The sequence below is a fragment of the Mustela nigripes genome, chromosome X, assembly GCF_022355385.1.
Source record: "Mustela nigripes isolate SB6536 chromosome X, MUSNIG.SB6536, whole genome shotgun sequence".
Classification (NCBI taxonomy): domain Eukaryota; kingdom Metazoa; phylum Chordata; class Mammalia; order Carnivora; family Mustelidae; genus Mustela; species Mustela nigripes.
In genome coordinates this window covers 41,488,650-41,508,784 of record NC_081575.1, presented here as the reverse complement: position 1 = coordinate 41,508,784, position 20,135 = coordinate 41,488,650, and the positions used below count along the sequence as shown (strand labels likewise).

At 34.9% G+C, this 20,135-nt stretch overlaps 1 protein-coding gene across 1 annotated transcript in view; it reads left to right on the top strand.

Moving 5' to 3' along the window:
* NRK (Nik related kinase) overlaps nt 1–20,135 on the top strand; it is a 135,339-nt gene that overhangs the window by 69,610 nt on the left and 45,594 nt on the right. Inside the window, exons 5-10 of the mRNA XM_059385316.1 lie at nt 3,868–3,993; nt 8,983–9,093; nt 10,773–10,863; nt 12,155–12,285; nt 14,249–14,303; nt 19,164–19,242. Of these exons, the coding sequence (XP_059241299.1) occupies nt 3,868–3,993; nt 8,983–9,093; nt 10,773–10,863; nt 12,155–12,285; nt 14,249–14,303; nt 19,164–19,242 (593 nt within the window). The remainder of the gene's footprint in view (nt 1–3,867; nt 3,994–8,982; nt 9,094–10,772; nt 10,864–12,154; nt 12,286–14,248; nt 14,304–19,163; nt 19,243–20,135) is intronic.

Sequence of the window (20,135 nt, the reverse complement as noted above, 5' to 3'; positions counted from 1 at the left end):
ATTTTTGAAAAAAAAAAAAAGAATATACTCAAATTTTAAAAAAAATAAATAAAAATTACACTTTTTGGTCAAATAGTATTTATTTACGTACTAAAACATATATTTACTTTGTATAAGAGTACTCTTGAAAAGGTTATATAAATTGAACTTTTATAGATGCAGTAGAACTTTTTTATTTATAATCAAATGACGTTTAGAGCTAGTAGGAATTCAAAGGACCCATGTGGTTAATCATTTGTCAAGTATAATCACTTCCTGAGTCATTTCATATCACCCTCAACTTCATTATGCACTATCCTGTATTCATCAATGGTTGTCATTCATGTATGTGAATCTTATTTCCTGGTAATTAAGGGGATATGATATCTAAATGATATCTAAATGCATAAACCAATGATATGCTCACTGGAAATTCCTAAACAATTTAAGTTACTTTTTTAAAGTTAACATTTTAGAATATTTTTCTTCAATGCATTACACCTCTATACACATAAAGTGTGATGATTTTTAAATTATTGAGAAGCAAAGAGCTTTTCTTAGATTGGCTCAAATAGTTACAGATAGATTATGGAACATATGGAAACTACTTGGTTGTCATGGTATAAGGGGACAGCTGAATCTTAGGGAGAGAATAATTTCTCATTCCCTCCAGTATAATAAAAGTGATGGAAACAGAAGTTGCTGATGTTTGTAGATTAGGGCAAGAAGTGGAGAAAGCTGCATAGTTCTGATAACACTCAAATGGAAATGAGAAGGTCAAGAAACAAAGATACTGTATGATAATACACTGCATTTATAAAATTCTTCTTTCAAAGACTCCAAAGGACTTTCAATTAATTGTCCCATTTAGCTCCATTAATGTTCCATGGAGATAAATAATGGCTACCAACTTCCATCAGGTTTCTGAGGATAAATTCAACGTCTGGAAGACAAAGTGAATTTCCAACGGGTAGTTGTTAGTGGGGGTAAAACCTAGGTGTCCTAATGTCCAGTGTAGATGTTCTTTTATTTATTTATTTATTTATTTATTTATTTATATAGAGTGAGAAAGAGAGGTGGGGAAGGAAGAAGCAGAAGGAGAGGGAGAAAGAGAATCTTAAGCTTAAGTTCCACACTGGGAACCTGAGATCATGACCTGAGCCCAAACCAAGAGTTGGATGCTTAGCTGACTGAGCCACGCAGGTGTCCCTAGATGCTCTTTTCTGATGACATCATACTGTCTTTCACTAAAAATGTCTCTTGAAATTATGTATTCTACCTTGGAAATCCCATTCGAAAGGGTGGCTTCAATTATCACTATAGAGATAATCCTCAAAAATAATACCTTTGCCCCTGACCTGTCCCCTGAGTGCATACCCATATCTTTAATCTGCACAATTCTATGCATCCATAAAAAGGAAATGCATTTATGTTTATTGATATAGAAACATACAATTTAGGTATTGGGTAAGACATGCAAGTTGCAGAGTAGTGAGATATGTATATATTCTGGAGAAATAAAAATAACTGGAGAAATAAAAATGACTGAAGGAATATACACTCAACTGTTACCACTAGTAGAAGGACATTTAGTAAGTGTATAGCATTTACATGTTTTACTTTACATATATAAATACATTTTATCCATATGTATCACTGTTGTGATTAAGAAAACCAATGACTTTAAGCATATCTTTACAAAAGATTAGCACAGATCAAACCTGTATCTTAAAAATCCAATGAGTCATAAACCAAGTCAGTGTGGTACAGACATAAGGATAGACATACAGATCAGTGGAATAGGACTATTTCCATATATCTATGGTTAATGGATTGTTTAAAATTTTATTTTATTTTTGCAGTGTTCCAAGATTCATTGTTTATGCACCACACCCAGTGCTCCATGCAATACGTGCCCTCCTTAATATCCACCATCAGGCCCTCCCAACCCCCCACCCCACCCCCTCCAAAACCCTCAGTCTGTTTCTTAGAGTCCACAGTCTCTCATGGTTTGTCTCCTCCTCCGATTTCCCCAAACTCACTTCTCCCCTTCTTCACCCAATGTCCTTTGTGTTATTCCTTATGCTCCACAAGTCAGTGAAACCATATGATAATTGACTCTCTCTGCTTGACTTATTTCATTCAGCATTGACAAGGTTAAAAAGACAATTCACGGAGAAGAATAATCTTTTCAACAAATAATGCTGAGACAACTAGATGTTCCCGTGTAAAAAATGAACTTACACCCCTTGTTTTTATGAAGATTAGTTCAAAATGATCAAAGGCTTAAATGTGAGAATTAAAACAATAAAACATGTAGAAGAAAACATTTGGATAAATCTTCATCACTTTAGATTTGGCAATGGATCCTTAGATATGACACCAAAAGTACAAACAAAAAAGAAAAGAAATCAATAAATCAGACTTTACCAAAATTAAAAATTTTGTTTCTCAAAAGACACTATCAAGATCAGAATGGGAGAAAATGTTTGCAAATCATACACCTTATAAAGTATTTAGATCTAGAATATATAAATAAATCTTACAATTCATAATAAAAAGACAAATAACCCAATTAGAAAACAAAGGCAAAGATTTTCAATTAGACATTCCTCTGAAGATCGTACACAAATGGCTAATGAGTACATGAACAGATCATTGATGTGATTAGTCATCAAGGAATTACAAGAGAAAATCACAATGTGATTAAAAACCACTAGGATGGCTAAAGTGATAAAACAGAAAATAGTAAGTGTTGATGAGGGTATGGAGAAATTAAAATTATCATTACCGTTGGGAGTAAAAATAGGTATAGCACTTGGGAAACAATTTTGGTATTTTGTCAAAATGTTAAATATGGAGTTACCATTTGACCTAACAATTTAATTCCGAGGTATATACCAAAAAGATATAAAAACATATATTTATACAAAAACATGATATGAATGTCCACAATAGCATTATTTGTAATAGCCAAAAGGTGGGAATAACCTAAATATCTATCAGTTAATGAGTGAAAAATGAATAAAATAGTGATATGCTGTATAAGGGGATAACTTTCAGAAAAAAATCACAGAAGTCCACATACTATATGGTTTTCATTTATATAACATGTTCAAGATAAATATATCTAAAGAAATAGAAAATATATTATGGGTTCAATAAAGCTGGGATGTGTGTGTGGCAGAATTTGGGAGTGATAACTAAAGAGTTAAAAGTTTCCTTTGGGGAGATAAAAATGTTTTAAAGTAGATTGTGGTGATGGTTGCATAATTCTGTAAATATACTAAAAACCATTGAATTTTATACTTTATAGATTTTATTTATTTGCTTGTCAGAGAGAGAAAAAGATAGCATGAGGGTACAAGCAGGCAGAGTGGCAGGCATAGGTGGAGAGAGAAGCAGGCTCCCTGCTGAGCAAGGAGCCTGATCTGGGACTCGGTCCTTGGACCCCGGGATCATGACCTGAGCCAAAGGCAGTGGCTTAACCAACTGAGCCACCCAGGCATCCCGAATTTTATACTTTAAATGGATAAATTATATAGTTTATAAATTATCTCAATAAGACTGTTACAAAATAAACAAAAATATAATGATTCTATTCAGTGAAAAGTTTAAACAGCGGCCACTGCTGCTTGTATAAGGTTCATATTTTGAGAAACACTGAATTTAAAGGATCTTCAGTTAAGCTTTATTTTCTCCCAGATTTCCAGTTAACCAGAGGTCTTCATTCTCTGACATTTCTAAATGAGACTTTATTATAAATTGCTCTGTGAGGTAATGGGTAGTCATAGGATTTCCCTTGTTTTACCATAAGTTAGGATCCCACAGTTATTAACTGGCATAGCTTAAGAGCTTTATCATCTATTGTCTATTCTTATTCTACAGGATGAGGAAGAGGATCTCAGGACTGAACTCAACCTTTTGAAGAAGTACTCTTTCCACAAAAACATTGTATCTTTCTATGGTGCTTTTTTCAAGCTGAGCCCCCCTGGCCAGAGGCACCAACTTTGGGTATGTATTTAATTACCTTGATCTTACTTCCTAAGACTAAGTCTCACCTGAGGAAATAAATTTTCATAAACCTAGATGTCACTTTTGTGTACCTACAGGAAAATTTAAGAACTCAACTGCTCAAAGTAGTGTGACAAAGTGTGTTCTGATTCCTGGAGATGGGAGTGATAAATATGGAATGATTTCAGGAAACTGAAGTTCCTGGTGAGGGACTTCAGAGTAAAATAAGGAAGGACTCAAATGAATACTGGGAATATCTAACATATTTCTTAAATATAGTTTTGCTATATTTAACGCTTTTAACTTTTTATGTACATTTACTGGTATATTAGAGGTATGGACTTGCAAATGGTGACTGGATAAGTATAAATTCAAATTAGTGTTTGGTATTAACGTAGGGGTGCATTTAATTGTTTTTAAGTATATGTACTTATGTTTAAACATAACTCCTAGCCGTTCTTTTCTAAATGGTTAGTTAGGTGACTTTTCCTTTTACTTTGTCATTTTATGTCTATACTATCACAAATTACTAATCAATGAGATGTAAATTTTAGAGGGCATCTAAAACCTACACTACCATTGGCAGAATTGTTGTTGCTTCCCACTATAGCAGAAACAGTCAAATTACAAGAATATGAGTTTTGGTCAAAGATATGCTTATTTAAAAGGGGATATTTAGAACATAAGTGAAGTCAGTATACACTTGCCAGCTACATTTCCATTTCCAGGTCAAGTCAAGAATAGCATTGCTTTTTCTAAAATAATAACTAAGAATTTTCAGAATTTTCAGTTTTTAAGGAAAGATTGTTACACTTCATATAATGGGCTTTAGGAAGAATGTGGACATTATAGAAAGGTTTTCAACAAGGGATTGAATTGAAATCATGGTGTTTAAACTTTAGCATGCATGAGAATCTCTTGGAAAGCCTGATAAAATACAGATGGCTGAGCTCCACCCCTAGAGTTTCTGATTTAGTTGGTGTGGGCTGTGGGTCCATGAATCTGAACTTAACAAGTTCATAGGTGATATCGATGCTACTGGTCTGGGTACCACACCTTGAGAACCTCAGATCTTCACTTTAACCCTATTTTCTTCCAAATATCCAGCTAAGTATATTTTCTATTTTCTGACAACTCCAGTTGACATTTTACTAACTATTGCTGCATAGCTTTAATGGCTACTGGTATATTTTTGGCACACAAAAACTAAAGACTGTAGTCAGAGATACAGAAGGACACTACATAATTCTTAAAGGGACTATACACTAAGATGATCTAACAATTATAAATATCTATACCCCCAATATGGGAGCAGCCAATTACATAAGAAAACTGTTGATCAAGATAAAGAGTCATATTGATATGAATACACTAATCGTAGGAGATCTTAACATGCCTCTCTCAGAAATAGATCATCGAAGCTGAAAATCAATAAAGAAACAAGAGCATTGAATGACACATTGGACCAGATGGACCTCATAGATATATACAGAACATTCCACCCTAAAGCAACAGAATACTCATTCTTCTCAAGTGCACATGGAACCTTCTCAAGAATAGACCACATACTGGGTCACAAATGAGGACTCAACCAATACCAAAAGACTGAGATTATTCCCTGCATATTCTCAGATCACAATGCTTTGAAACTGGAGCTCAATCACAAGGAAAAGTTCTGAAGGAACTCAAACACCTGGAAGCTAAAGACCACCTTGCTTAAGAATGCTTGGATCAACCAGGAGATCAAAGAAGAACTGAAAAATTCATGGAAACCAACGAGAATGAAGACACTTCGATCCAAAACCTATGGGATACAGCAAACGCAGCTCTAAGGGGGAAATACATAGCCATCCAAGCCTCCTTCAAAAAAATAGAAAAATCCAGAATACACCAGCTGTCTCTACACCTTAACGAAGTGGAGAATCAATAGCAAATCAAACCAACTCCACACATAAGAAGGGAAATAATCAAGATTAGAGCTGAGATCAATGAGGTAGAAACCAGAGATACAGTAGAACGTATCAATGAAACTAGAAGCTGGTTTTTTGAAAGAATCAATAAGATCGATAAACCATTGGCCACACTAATCCAAAAGAAAAGAGAGAAAGCCCAAATTCATAAAATTATGAATGAAAAGGAAGAGATCACAATGAACACCAAGGAAGTAGAAACAATCATCAGAAGTTATTATCAACAGTTATATGCCAATAAGCTAAGCAACCTAGAAGAAATGAATGCATTCCTGGAAAACTATAAACTCCGAAAATTGAACCAGGAAGAAATTGACAACCCGAATAGACCGATATCTAGTAACGAGATTGAAGCAGTGATCAAAAACCTCCCAAAAAACAAGAGCCCAGGACCTGACGGATTGCCTGGGGAATTCTACCAAACTTTCAAAGAAGAAATAACGCCTATTCACCTGAAGCTGTTTCAAAAAATTAAAGCAGAAGGAAAACTTCCAGACTCTTTCTATGAAGCCAACATTACCCTGATCCCCAAACCAGGCAAAGACCCTACCAAAAAGGAGAATTTCAGACCAATATCACTGATGAATATGGATGCTAAGATTCTCAACAAGATCCTAGCCAACAGGATCCAACAGCACATTAAAAAGATTATCCACCATGACCAGGTGGGATTCATCCCTGGGCTACAAGGATGGTTCAACATTCACAAATCAATCAATGTGATGGAACAAATTAATATGAGAAGAGAGAAGAACCAAAATTTATCTTTTAATATAGTTTTACTTATAATTTTTTTCCTTTTACCTGTATAGCAGTCTCCTTATTGATATATTTAACAGTACTCAATTCATTGAATCATTTAACATAGCCATTCAGAACCATCTATTTGGGCCCCCTGGGAGACAGTTGGTTAGGCATCTGCCTTCAGCTCAGGTCATGATCCCAGGGTCCTGAGATTGAGACTGACATCTGGCTCCCTGCTCAGAGAGAAGGGAGCCTGCTTCTCCCTTTCCCTCTGCCTGAAGCTCCCCCTGCTTGTTCATATGCTCTCTTGCTCTCTCTCTCTCTCTCTCTCTCTGTTAAATAAATAAATGAAATATTTTTTAAAAAATCTATTTGCCATTCCTTCTGCTAGATTCTGAGGATACATGGATGAGCTGAATAGACATGTCCCTGACCCATCAGGGCTTACAGTTCACTTGCAATGACTGGTAGCACTCAAATAATGACACATTATGAATAGATTATTAGTCAGAAGGGAAATAACATGCTTCTATGTGGGTAAATAACAAAGGAATCTAAATTAAGTTAGAGAACGAGAAACTCTTCTTTGAGAAAATTTCCTTGAACTGCGATCTGAAGGATGAATAAATTATTTGTGGAGCAAGAGTTTTCATGAGACCATTTACAATTTCTTGCCTATGTTAATCAAAACAAATAGAAAGTAAGTAAATGACTAAATAATTACCATTTATATCGTGTATGTGCCAGGCATCATGCATACAAAGCTGGGAAAATAATTGAGAATGTGTTACATTTCTTTCAGAGTAGAGCTTTTCTGACTCAGATAGTATTAGCAAGACTTTCAAGGTGCATCTGAATGAATAGCTTTAAATCAAGTTTGTCATGATTTAAAATGAGTCTCTTTTCTTCCATTACCATAGTTGTACATGTTGTGCCCGTTTAAGTTAACATGATAATTGAGCTCTTGTGGCTTATTTGTGTTACTACTTTTGTTTGATTCTACTCTTCTGCTTCATGAGAGCATACTCAGGTTAAAGACATGCTATAATATTAGTTGTGAACAAATGTAAATTAAAGAGTGATTAAAGTAGACTTTTAAATATTCATGTTTGGGGCCTATTTTTTTGGTTTCCTTCCTCTACAGCAAAAATTAATTAACTTGCCTATAGTTAAAAAAAACATGTTTTTTTTATTTACATAACAATTTTGACACAGACACTGATGCATAAGCCTGTGCTTAAAGAAAAGTTTGCTGGGTTGTTTATAATAGATATATTCTCTTTCACATTGGCCAGTCCTCTGGTTAGCTAAAATGGGAAAGGAAATGTACTAGTTGGCCCCCTGATTCATTGATGGCAAAAAGATAAATTTTCTGATAAATTTACTCTATTAATAAAGTAATAACTGAATGAGATGCTGTCAGTGATAGTAACCTTAAAATAGACTTTTCCTTAGCAGTAAAATCATTTGGGGAAAAAATGCCCTATAGGAATGCAATTGACAGTTTCTTCCTTGAAATTGTAGTTTGCCAGGATCTTAGGGGAAAAATAGTCTAGAATTTAAAATAAAAACAAAACAATAAATACAAATCTTAATTTTGAGGTATAAGTTCTTTTGAGCTCCTGCTTTCCTGCTTTTTTTTTTTTTTAAGATTTTATTTATTTATTTGACAGAGAGAGATCACAAGTAGGCAGAGAGGCAGGCAGAGACAGAGAGGAGGAAGCAGGCTCCCTGCTGAGCAGAGAGCCCGATGCGGGACTCGATCCCAGGACTCTGAGATCATGACCTGAGCCGAAGGCAGCGGCTTAACCCACTGAGCCACCCAGGCACCCTGCTTTCCTGCTTTTTCACATGCAATCAAGTTGTTCCTGCAGCAGTATTTTCCCCTTGAGCTCCAGTCATCATTCAGGCTTGTCTTCTTTACAAGCCTGTTTCTAAAGGAATGTGATCATTCTGTTTTCAATAAACGGAATATTCTTCCTTCTCAGTATATTCAAACATTATCTATCCTTCAAGGCTTAGCTCAAATTCCACCTCCTAGTTAAATATCCCTGGTGTGATACCTCCTTTTCCTCCTTCCACAGACCCTTGGATATGTTCCAACTTTTTTTTAATTCCACTAGCCTTTAGAGACCTCCCCCAGACAACTAAGCCAGTCTTTGCAGTGTCTTAATCTCTAAACATCACATATAAATACAAGCCATATGGATTGAAACTCCAGATATTTTCAGAGAATTACTTTCTAATTCTTGACACTTTACTGGATTCCCTGCAGATGGTGATGGAGTTATGCGCAGCAGGCTCAGTCACTGATGTAGTGAGAATGACCAGAAATCAGAGTTTGAAAGAAGATTGGATTGCATATATCTGCCGAGAAATCCTTCAGGTGAGTCTTCATATAGTCATTTTCTCCTGGCCTTGAAAACACCTGGGAGTAATATATGCAATGTACCTTATACCTGCCCTTATAGGGTGGTTCAAGAAATTCTGAACATAACCTCTGGATCAGGATACCAAAAACCTAAATAGCTTTAGAGAGAGCAGATTTTCAGATGATGTCCTTAACTTTGGGTAGACTGAATGCTGGGTACCCAGGCCCTTCCAAATCATAGTTTTTAATGGCTCTGTCAGAGTTAGACTATTGTGTTCATTGGATCATGGAAATAACCACTTGGAATATTTATAACATTATTTAGATTTTTAGAGTTCTTTAAAAAAAAAGTAGCACTGTCATTAGAGATTAAGAAAAAAGTGGACCCAAACCATCCATAACCATTTTGCAGACAGATATCCTATTTCAATAATGTCCTGCTTTTAAAACTTGCTTTACTTTGAATACCAGACTGGATGAGAACAATCTTCTTAATCTACCACACTCAAATTTTTCTCTGTGGTTTAAGTTCTTAGGGTCACTAGAGGAGGATATTAACAGAACTGAATAGCACCACTGATATGTAATGTTAGAATGGTCTTCTTTATATCTTAATTGGATTCACTTGTTGTTAATAGTGTAACTATTTGAGTGTAAATTCTGGACTGAGTTTAATTTCCGGTTCATCATTTATTGTGTCCTTTAATCAGTTACTTAATTTTCAAAATCTCACTTTCTTAATGTGGGGTGATGTTAGTACCATCCTCAATGGATTGCAGTGACGATTTCATAATTTCCTCCATGTAAAGCAGTTAGCACAGTCCTGGGCAAAAACTAAAATAAATTTGATGACTCAATAAATATTAGCTATTTTTACTGTTACTTCTATTATTAATCCCCAGTTATTATTTGGAGAATTCACTTTGAAGCCAGGTCACAGGTTAGCGTTTTTTTTTTTTTTTAAGATTTTTATTTATTTATTGAACAGAGAGATCACAAGTAGGCAGAGAGGCAGGCAGAGAGAGAGAGAGGAGGAAGCAGGCTCCCTGCTGAGCAGAGAGCCAATGTGGGGCTTGATCCCAGCACCCTGGGATCATGACCTGAGCTGAAGGAAGAGACTTAACCCACTGAGCCACCCAGGCGCCCCACAGGTTAATTTTAGTGATGGATAGGTTGGATCCAGCATGGTGAGCCAATACAAATTGCAAATGCTTTAAAATGAATTTCCATATTCCCCCAAATTTTCAGCCTACAAGGTTGACTAGAAAATATTTTGGATTAAACAAATGGTTGGATGAGGAATAGAGTAAGACAATGGCTGAGCTATGATACTTAAGATGCCCATGTCTTCATTCTTATGGTTAGTTGGAAATATGGAGACTAGAAAGGGAAGTATATGGCCCAATGTATCAAAACATTACTTTTTGGTGTTCTTTTCCTTTCATGGTTGTCCTGATTTATTTTCCTTTCCTTATAGCCAAAAGTAGAATTTCTGGGAACTGGTTGTAGTAATTCCAGCCTAAAGAAAGAATTTTGTCTGAAAAATGCAAGTCTGGACCACTTTTCTTACGGAAAGATCTTCCAAAAATACTAAGCACATTAACAGAAAAAGAGAAAAAATATATATTGATGTGACTTTTTGAATAAATATGTATCTATCTATGTAAATATGTATCTATCTATCTATGTATCAGGGCCTAGCTCATCTTCATGCACACCGTGTAATTCACCGAGACATCAAAGGTCAGAATGTGCTACTGACTCATAATGCTGAAGTAAAACTTGGTAAGTTTCTTCTTGTGCATTAAGCAAGGCCCCAAATATTTTAATTGGGATGAGTCCTTTAAAATAACTATATTTTCTATCATGTCACTAACAATATCCTCTACTTATTTAGGCTGTGTTTTCCTTGCTTGCAAAACCAGTCAAAATTTGAAAATTTGTTTGGGGAGGGAGGTAGGTGGAGCAGGAGAAAAATGCACCTTTTACTGCTTCTCTGAAATCATCACCCCTTTTCATTTTCTTCCCTGAATGTCATATATATTAACTCATGGCCAACATAGGTATCTCTTGCCCTTAAATTTCACCCTCAAGGGATAGTAAGAATGCTGAACTTTGATTAAAAAATAAAAAATAAAAAAATGTATTCTCAAAAAAAATCTAGATAATAAGATTGTTTAACATCCAATGATGACTTTCACATATTACAGACTTTTCTTGTTTTGTTAAATCCTTCCCTAAATCTACTTTGAACTCCTAACTTCTAAATTTTTCATTTCTTCTCTCAAGTTCTTCAAACTACTGTTCAGTCAGTATTGTTCTCCATCCTTTAGATTCCTGGAAACCATTCTAAATTAGAAAATTTACTTCATTTTTCATCCCTGAAAAAAAATTCATCTACTTTCATTTTTCATCTTATTTTTTCTGGACTAAATAACCCCAGTCTACTTTGGCCCTTTTTTTTTATGTCTGTTACTGAGGATACCACACTAAATATTTTCTTATAATGTATCCCACAGATGAATAGAAGACTGAACTTTTATAGTCTAAACTAAGATATAGATACCACAGTGAATATTTGCATCTGGTTCAGGAGATCTGTAGAAAAATTTGAACTAAATTGTAGCAGAAAAATAATTTTTCTTCATTGGTGTAATAGGACTTTCTAATGTCATAAGTGAGGTTTTCTAATAAACTACTAATAGGTCTTAGATTTCTTAGATGTTGCCTATAGTGTTGGTCTTCCTCCAGCTTGGTGGCATGTCCAAACACTACATATGTTATCACTTCAGAGGTTCGGGGTATACTGATGGAACTTTATTTTTAATATTCGTGGTAAACTCAGCCAAACCTACTGTAGATTTATAATAGCACTTCTGAGTCTCTTTCCAACATAAATAGCAGCAAAAGCCTATTTCTCAGTATTCCTGGAGTAGACTTCATGGTAAAGTTTTCTGGGCTGGAATGAAAATCTGTTATCCATTGTGGATTTTGTATTGGCTTTCCAAGTTAAAGAAATAACTTATTGAGCTTTTTGTTACTGATTAATTATTCTGACATATGCTGGATTTTGCAGTGGATTTTGGAGTGAGTGCCCAGGTGAGCAGAACTAATGGGAGGAGAAATAGTTTCATTGGAACACCATACTGGATGGCACCTGAAGTGATTGACTGTGACGAAGATCCCAGACGCTCCTATGATTACAGAGTAAGTGTGAGGATTCAGATAGTGAGAATCAAAGTTTGGAAAGGACTTTAGACGAGTGTTTACTTTTAAATGATAAAAGAATAAAAAACAGGCAACTCCTTCTTTCACATTAAACTCTAGCTGCTATTCATATAGTGGTTTGATTATATACATAAATATAGTATTTTTTTAAGAATTTAGACAAAGTAGACTATTGGAATTATCTATATTTGAAGAATAATGTCTAGTTTATGTTGCTTGCAACACCTTGGGGGGATATTATATTATGTAGCTTTATATGGAAATTTAACTTCCAGGGACAGAGAACTTTGTAAACTTAAAAATGAATGAATGTAAAGTCAATTATTAATCCCCACACTTAACTACAAAAAGAAAAAAATAATAATTTGATTACTCAGGGTAAAGGAGAAAATCCTTGTCATGGTTCACCTCCAAACCACTGAAAACTAGTGGAATAGAATAATTAAGAAATAATTCTTGCTATTTATTAAAATTTCCACTGAAACTGCAATTTGGACAGTATACATCTATGTACACATTTCAAAAAAGCTGATGTGGAAAGAGTACTCTCCATTTGCTATAGACTGGAAAAACCACACTCACTTTTCACATCATAAGTCATCCAAACATTTCATTGTGGTTTTAGTTGTGTGGAACCTAGGATTCAATACTTGAAGTTGATTAATTCAAGTCTCATCTTTTTTCCCTTTCCCTTAAATGCCCTTTGCTTTATCTGCAAGCAGATCTATTGAGAACTTATAGTCTAGTGCTGTTACATGCTATGGAGATGGTGGAGGCATAATGTTCTTTAAAGTGGCTTGCTGTAAATAACTTTTAAGTGGATGCTTTATATCTGAACAACTTTTTGCAGTCTTCCAAGGACTTTCTCTTATATTAATTATTTATTTTTAATTTTTAGCCCCATGTAAATTGAAAGAAAACTTCAACTTACACCATCACAATAATTCTTTGAAGCTAAAAAGTCTATTAACTGAGATTCTCAGAATTCAGTTAACTTTTGTAGAAGTCATCCAGCCAGGCAGTATACCTCCAGCCCTGTGCCCTTTCCACGTTCTAAAAAACAAAATACAGTTAATAGTGAGGGTAATTTCCTTGAGCTTCTTAGAATATAATTTCCTGGAATAAAAATAGTTATATTCTCAATTTACTATATTCAAGGAACTGACTGAAAGTGCTTTTATGTATGTTATTCCATTTAATACTCATACCAGTACTATGAGATGGATATCGTTATTATCTCAATTTTATATAGAGTGAAACTGAGGTACAGAGAGTTAAATAATTTACTTAAGATAACACAACTGATACATCTATGTAATAGGTTTGTTCACAGCAAGCTCCTTTTGCTATTTCAGTTAAGGCAACAATAACGAAATATTCAAGATGAATTTTCCTTACACTGAACACTGTCCCATATCCTGTTGTGTAGTGCAGTTACTGGCTGATCAAAGGTCAGATAATGTCTTCCTATAACGCCGGCCTATAATGAAGGTTCTCATATGGTTTCACTTTTTTGTGGAGCATAACAAATAGCAGGGAGGACATGGGGAGATAGAGAGGAGAAGGAGTTGGGGGAAATTGAAAGGGGAGATGAACCATGAGAGACTATGGACTCTGAAAAACAATCTGAGGGTTTTGAAGGGGCGGGGGTGGGAGGTTGGGGAAACCAGGTGGTGGGTATTAGAGAGGGCATGGATTGCATGGAGCACTGGGTGTGGTGCAAAAATAATGAATACTGTTATGCTGAAAATAAATAAAAAATAAATTTAAAAAATTATATTGCTTAGAACAAAAAAAAAAAAAGAAAGAAAAAAGAAAAAAGAAAACCCATAAAATGGATCTGGCATTGACAATTTCCCACCTGAAGATTGTTTTGAGAGTCTAAATACTATTAGTTTCCCATTGTTAAATGACTTTTTGGGGTCACTTTTTTCTTTCGCAGAGTGATGTGTGGTCTGTAGGAATCACTGCTATTGAAATGGCCGAGGGGGCTCCTCGTGAGTAAAAATGTTTATTTATTAAAAAGTTGGGGAAGCATGCTGTACCAATCTGCCACTTGTATCAGTCAGATTGTACTGGTCACACAGGTGTCACACTATTGCCAAACTGTAAATGGTGACCTTTTCAATGATTATCAAATGTTCTAGTCAGAATGGCCAGATATATATATAGAGAGAGAGAGGATGTATTTTCCCTTAGGATACCTTATTTTAGGCTATTGAGTGTTGTTTCAATTTGGCTTCAAAGTATTTGGTACTTACAGTCCTGACTAATGAGAATCTAAAGCCATTCCAGCACATAGTGATTGGTAGAATATTTAGGTTCCAGAACATTTATAGTCACACACTGCTACTGTTTCAGAATGTGATAGTTAAGAAAATCTTGCCGTGTTTCTTTGAAATCAAACCAATCTTTAAATTTGGGAAATCAGATTTTTTTTTTTTTCATTTGAAGTCACTCCAACCCACTGTTGGTGCCTTCCTTGATCCTTTTAGCCACTCCAGTGGCCTTAATTGCTCAGAAGGCTCAATTTCCTCTTGTTTCTCCCTCATCTCCATCATATAAATGATCTGTAAGCATCCTGTTCTCTCAGGACACTGCTTTCTGATAGGAAAGTGAAATTGAAATGTGAACTTGGCTATAAATGATTGATAACCATCTATTGTATGACCCCCATAAACAGAGCATAATAACTGTCTTTAATATATTAATCTAAAGATATAAATGATAAATACATCCCTGATATTCTTGGTTGAGAAGTGAGGAAATGCCTGGAGTATTTGTTGGGGGGCGGGCAAGTGGGGGTAGAATTTCTTTGCTTCCACCTTTCTGAGATCCTGTAGATTCCGATGTTCCTGCATGCTCTATCTGCACAATGTTCACCCAACAAGCTTTATAAATTTGGACCATCTTTGTACTGTGCTTCAAGGCCAATGGGAGTAATTTCAAGGGGTAAAAATAGTAGTAACATGATTGTTAAGAATTCCTGTTGTCCCTTAGGATATCACAGAAGAGGCTTAGATTAAATCTGGGATAGATATTAAGATCAGGTTACTGCTTCCTCTCTTTTAGTGCCCTCCAAAACTACAAAGTATTTATGTTGGGTAAATAAAAAGTCAATGATGGAAAAATTATATATATCACATATATAAAATTGAAATAAGAAAGGGAAGATGCATATTATCCCTCTTCATCTCTAGATTATTTGTTTTTGTGAACATACTCGTATTATATTGATCAGCAACTTCTCCTCCTTTTTCTATCTCTTTCTTCTTCCCCCTTACCCTGCCTTTCCCCTCCCCCACCCCTCCTTCTCATTTTCCTCCTCTTCTTCTAGTTCTTCTTCTTCTTCTTCTTCTTCTCTCTTCCTCTTGTTTCTCTTCACAATATGTATTTCATATGAGTATTGATGCATGTTTTTATTTAGAATACATCACTGCATCAGGTAGAATATTTTTTCTGTTGTTTCTGAATGTTCCTTACCATTTATTTTCCAGAAAATTAGCTTTCTACATTTTGCAGATTTGTATTTCCTGGTTCATCTTTATTTTGTTTTTTTCATTTTTTCATTCAAAAATATTAAATCATAGAAGAAAACTCACAGAAGGATTACAGAGGAGTTTTACATGGAGTACACAAATGGCAAACTTTTTACAAAATATGTGTAAGGATCAGGAGCTTCTTAATTCACACACAAAAAAATAGGACAAACATTCCTAAATAAGTAATTGAAATGCTGCAACTTTGGTCATGAGCAACTTGAAATAACCACACTGTTAAAACATTGGTCTTTTGCCAGCCTCTAATGTTGCCTGGAATATTAACTTTGGATGGAAATGATTGTCATTAATTTAAGTGCAGAAATCTGCCAGGTTTTGATAATTATCATCTCAGAGGGGGTGGCTCTCCAAAGTGACAATTATATGATAATTGCCTCTGAGATCCAGATAACAAAATTTCTTTCTTTCATTGGTGAGTCTCTCCCAGAAAACTAAGGGGAAAAAAAAGGAGAGTAACTTCCAACAGAAAGGGTGCTATAGAGGCTCTCAGAGGAGAGAAGATCTGTACCATCCCACACCAGGACCCTCTTAAGGATTTGTGTTCATTCTCCTTTATTTATTTTGTTTCTTAAATTTCACATACGAGTGAAATCAAATGGTGTATGTCTTTCTCTGACTTATTTCACTTAACATTATACCCTCTATGAAATGTATTTTTAAGAGATTTGCTATTTCAAAGGAATGAGACTTTAATGTGAAATATTTAGGCATGTTAGATATGGGATAAATGGAGTATTTACTGGCATTCCTAAAGTTAGACTATATAGGAAATGTCCACTGTTTGACATAGCTCTTGTACCCACATGCTCCATTCTTTTGTGGACTTCTCATTTCCCTTAATGAAAAATTCCTTAGTCTGTGCTACATGATGCTCAAATGTTAATAAATGACAACTGCTTAATACTGTACAAACCCACTTAAAATATGTTAAAGGACAGATTCTAGTGACTGACTGGACAGAGTAAAGAAATGAAGAGAATCAAATATGATCCTGATTGAGTGACTGATTGACTGATTGATTTGAGAGAACAGAGAGAGTGTGTGAGAGAGTGTGCATAGAGATGCAAGCCCATGAGTTGTGGGAGAGGGGCAGACAGGGTGGGAGAGGATCTCAAGCATATTCTACACTGAGCCTGAGGCAAGGCTCAATTTCAGGGTGCTGAGATCATGACCTGAACCAAAATATAGAGTTGGACACATAGCTTACTGAGCCACCCAGGCACTCTTGATCCTGATCTTTTCAGCTTGGGGATAACTCTGCCCTCAATTATAAACCTGTACATCTATTAATTTATACCTATATAATTGAAAAAAAAAGCTTGACCTTTTAACAATCACCTTTATATCACTCTATTACAAGAAGCCAGTTTGGCATTGTAGTTTTTCTAGATATGCATTTTGGAGGATAAATGGTGACTCTGAAGAGTCAATAACATCAAATTGTCCTCACAGAAATGACACACTTGTAGTACTAGATAAAACTTGTTGGTGAGCAGACCTGTACCCCTGGGGATAAAAATATATTTTTATAAAAAATAAAAAATTAAAAAAAAAAACTTGTTGGTGAGGATATGGAAAAAAAGTAACCCTCTTGTACTGTTGGTGAGAATGCAAACCAGTACAGCCACTGTGGAAAACAGGATGGAGGTTCCTCAAAAAGTTAAAAATAGAACTACTTTATGATCCAGTAATCGCAGTACTGCATTTTTACCAAAAAATTACAAAAATAATTCATTTGAGAAGATATATGCACCCCTACATTTATTGAAGCATTATTTACAATAGCTAAATCACAAAAGTGTCCATTGATAGGTGAGTGGATAAAGAAGATGTGGTATGAAATCTTGCAATTTGCAGCAATATGAATGGAGCTAGAGTATTACGTTAAGTGAACTAAGTCAATGAAAGAAAGACAAATACCATATGATTTCACTCATGTAGAATTTAAGAAACAAGGCAGACAGAGAGAGAGGGAAAGAGAGAGGCATATCAAGAAACACACTCAACGATAGAAAGCAAACTGATGATACCAGAGGGGAGGTGGGTGGCAAAAGGGGTCAAATAGGTAATGGAGATCAAAGAGCACACTTATCATGATGAACACTGAGTAATGTATAGAATTGTTGAATCATTATATTATATACCTGAAACTAATATAATATTGTGTGCTAACTATCTGGGAGTTAAAACTAAAAACCTAATAAAACAAAATATATCAAGAAAGAAGAAATTTAAAGTATGGCTCTCCTTTGGAAATTTTCTGCACTGCCAGTTTTCTTTACTCAAAACTCAAGAGGAAATAAGCAAAGTCAGAGACATACTTAAATGCTTATAAGAAAGCTTACAGAAAATTCTCAGACCAACAAAGTAATGAATTTATATAGCATATAATGGAATAGGCTTTTCTTTATGAAGCTGTGTGGTTCAAAAAGTGAATGGAAGTCCTGTAATTTGGCACAGATATGAAGTGCGAGATAATTAAAACTTTATTGTAATACCAATAGCTAATATTTATTAAGTGCCCACTCTATGCCAGACACTTTTACATGTAGGTCAATCCTCATGGCTACTCTTTTAAGGAATTCTTGATTTTTTTTTTTCAGATAAAGAAACCAGGGCAAATTAGGTTAAATAATTTGCCTGAGTCACAAAGAAAGAGCTAGGATTTGAACCCAGGTGATCTTACTCTAGAGGGTGTGTTTTAATAGTTACACTAAATCTACTTCTTTTCTTAGGACTGTCAGTTTCCAAAACAGATTGTTCTCATATTTTTAGACTTATAAATCATTCCTTATACATTGTTGGGCTTAGCTATTAATTTGGTTGACTTTTTAAGCCTGTAATGACATATTTCAATTTTTACAAGTGTAGATGCCTACAACACAATGTACAGAAGAGTGTTTGTCTCTGTTTTTGTTTATTTCTCTAGATAGAAATCATCAATCATACATTTTGAAATTTTTATCCAGTGTAGTTTATTTAATTAATTTGCCACACCTGGCAATGGTAAAGCTTGAGGATCTTATATAATGGACTGTTTACATTAAAATGAACTTTTCCCCTAAAAAAAATTTAAAAAATAAATAAAAGCTAAAAATAAATAAATAAATAAATAGAATTTTAAGGATAAAAAAAATTAAAATGAAATTTTCCTGTGATTATATTATCTTGTATCTGCTTATTCCTTAATGTCTATTCAGCATGATATGTGAGCTCCGAGAATCCTCTCTAGAATGAGGAGTTTGCTCTGTTGTTACCCTTTTCATTCATTCTAAACATACCTATTTTCCTTTGCAGCCCTGTGTAATCTTCAGCCTTTGGAAGCCCTCTTTGTTATTTTGCGAGAATCTGCCCCCAAAGTCAAATCCAGTGGATGGTAAAGATGAATGATTTAATCTCCTAAACACATTAACTTGACACTTTTTATGTAGCAAATGAGTTTTAATTAATTTTCTAGTCTTGCTTTTGTAGTCAACATCTTTGTTGGACAATATTGCCTTAAAACTAATACATTAATTGGGGGTCTTAATGATTAGTTTTCATTGAAAGCTAGCTAGCCAACTAGATATAAGTAATATCTTCCATAGTATATTATGATGACCTCACTGACCTGCAATTAATGGCATGTTTAGTTGTTTCTCCATTAGTGGCATGGACCAACAGAAATCATTTGTGACATTTCTCACTGTGCCTAGATAAGTAGTCAGTGATTGTGATATACAGCTCAGTTGTTTGGCCCATTAAACTAAACATCCACAGACCTAGAGAAGATTTTTTCTCTCAGGGTGTTAAAGGCCAACTAACTTGGGAATGCTTTATACTGAAGCTTTTTGTTTGAGTGTCAGAAACTCTTGCTTATTTTTAGTATTTATAGCTTGAACTGCTAGAAGTGGTGGCTGTGATTTGATTGCTGACATTTTTCCTTGTGATTCAATATAACCCTTCCCACAGATTCAGGCTTTCTGGACACTTCTGTTTTCATGGGCCATTTTATAAGATTAGTCCTGGTGCTACTAACACCCATTTTTGGGTCATTACATTTAAAACTATGTAGCTTAAAAGGCATGTGGTCAAGTGAAACATTCAGACTTCAAAGTGTGACTTTTGTGGGCTGACCAATCTAGATACATGTTATATATATATATGTCACATTAACCACTCCATTGCCATCCTACCACTTGACTTTGTACCATGTACCGACTTCTGAACTCATTGAAGTTCTACTACTATTTAAATGCCATTGACTCTGGTTTATCTGAGATTTGAGTG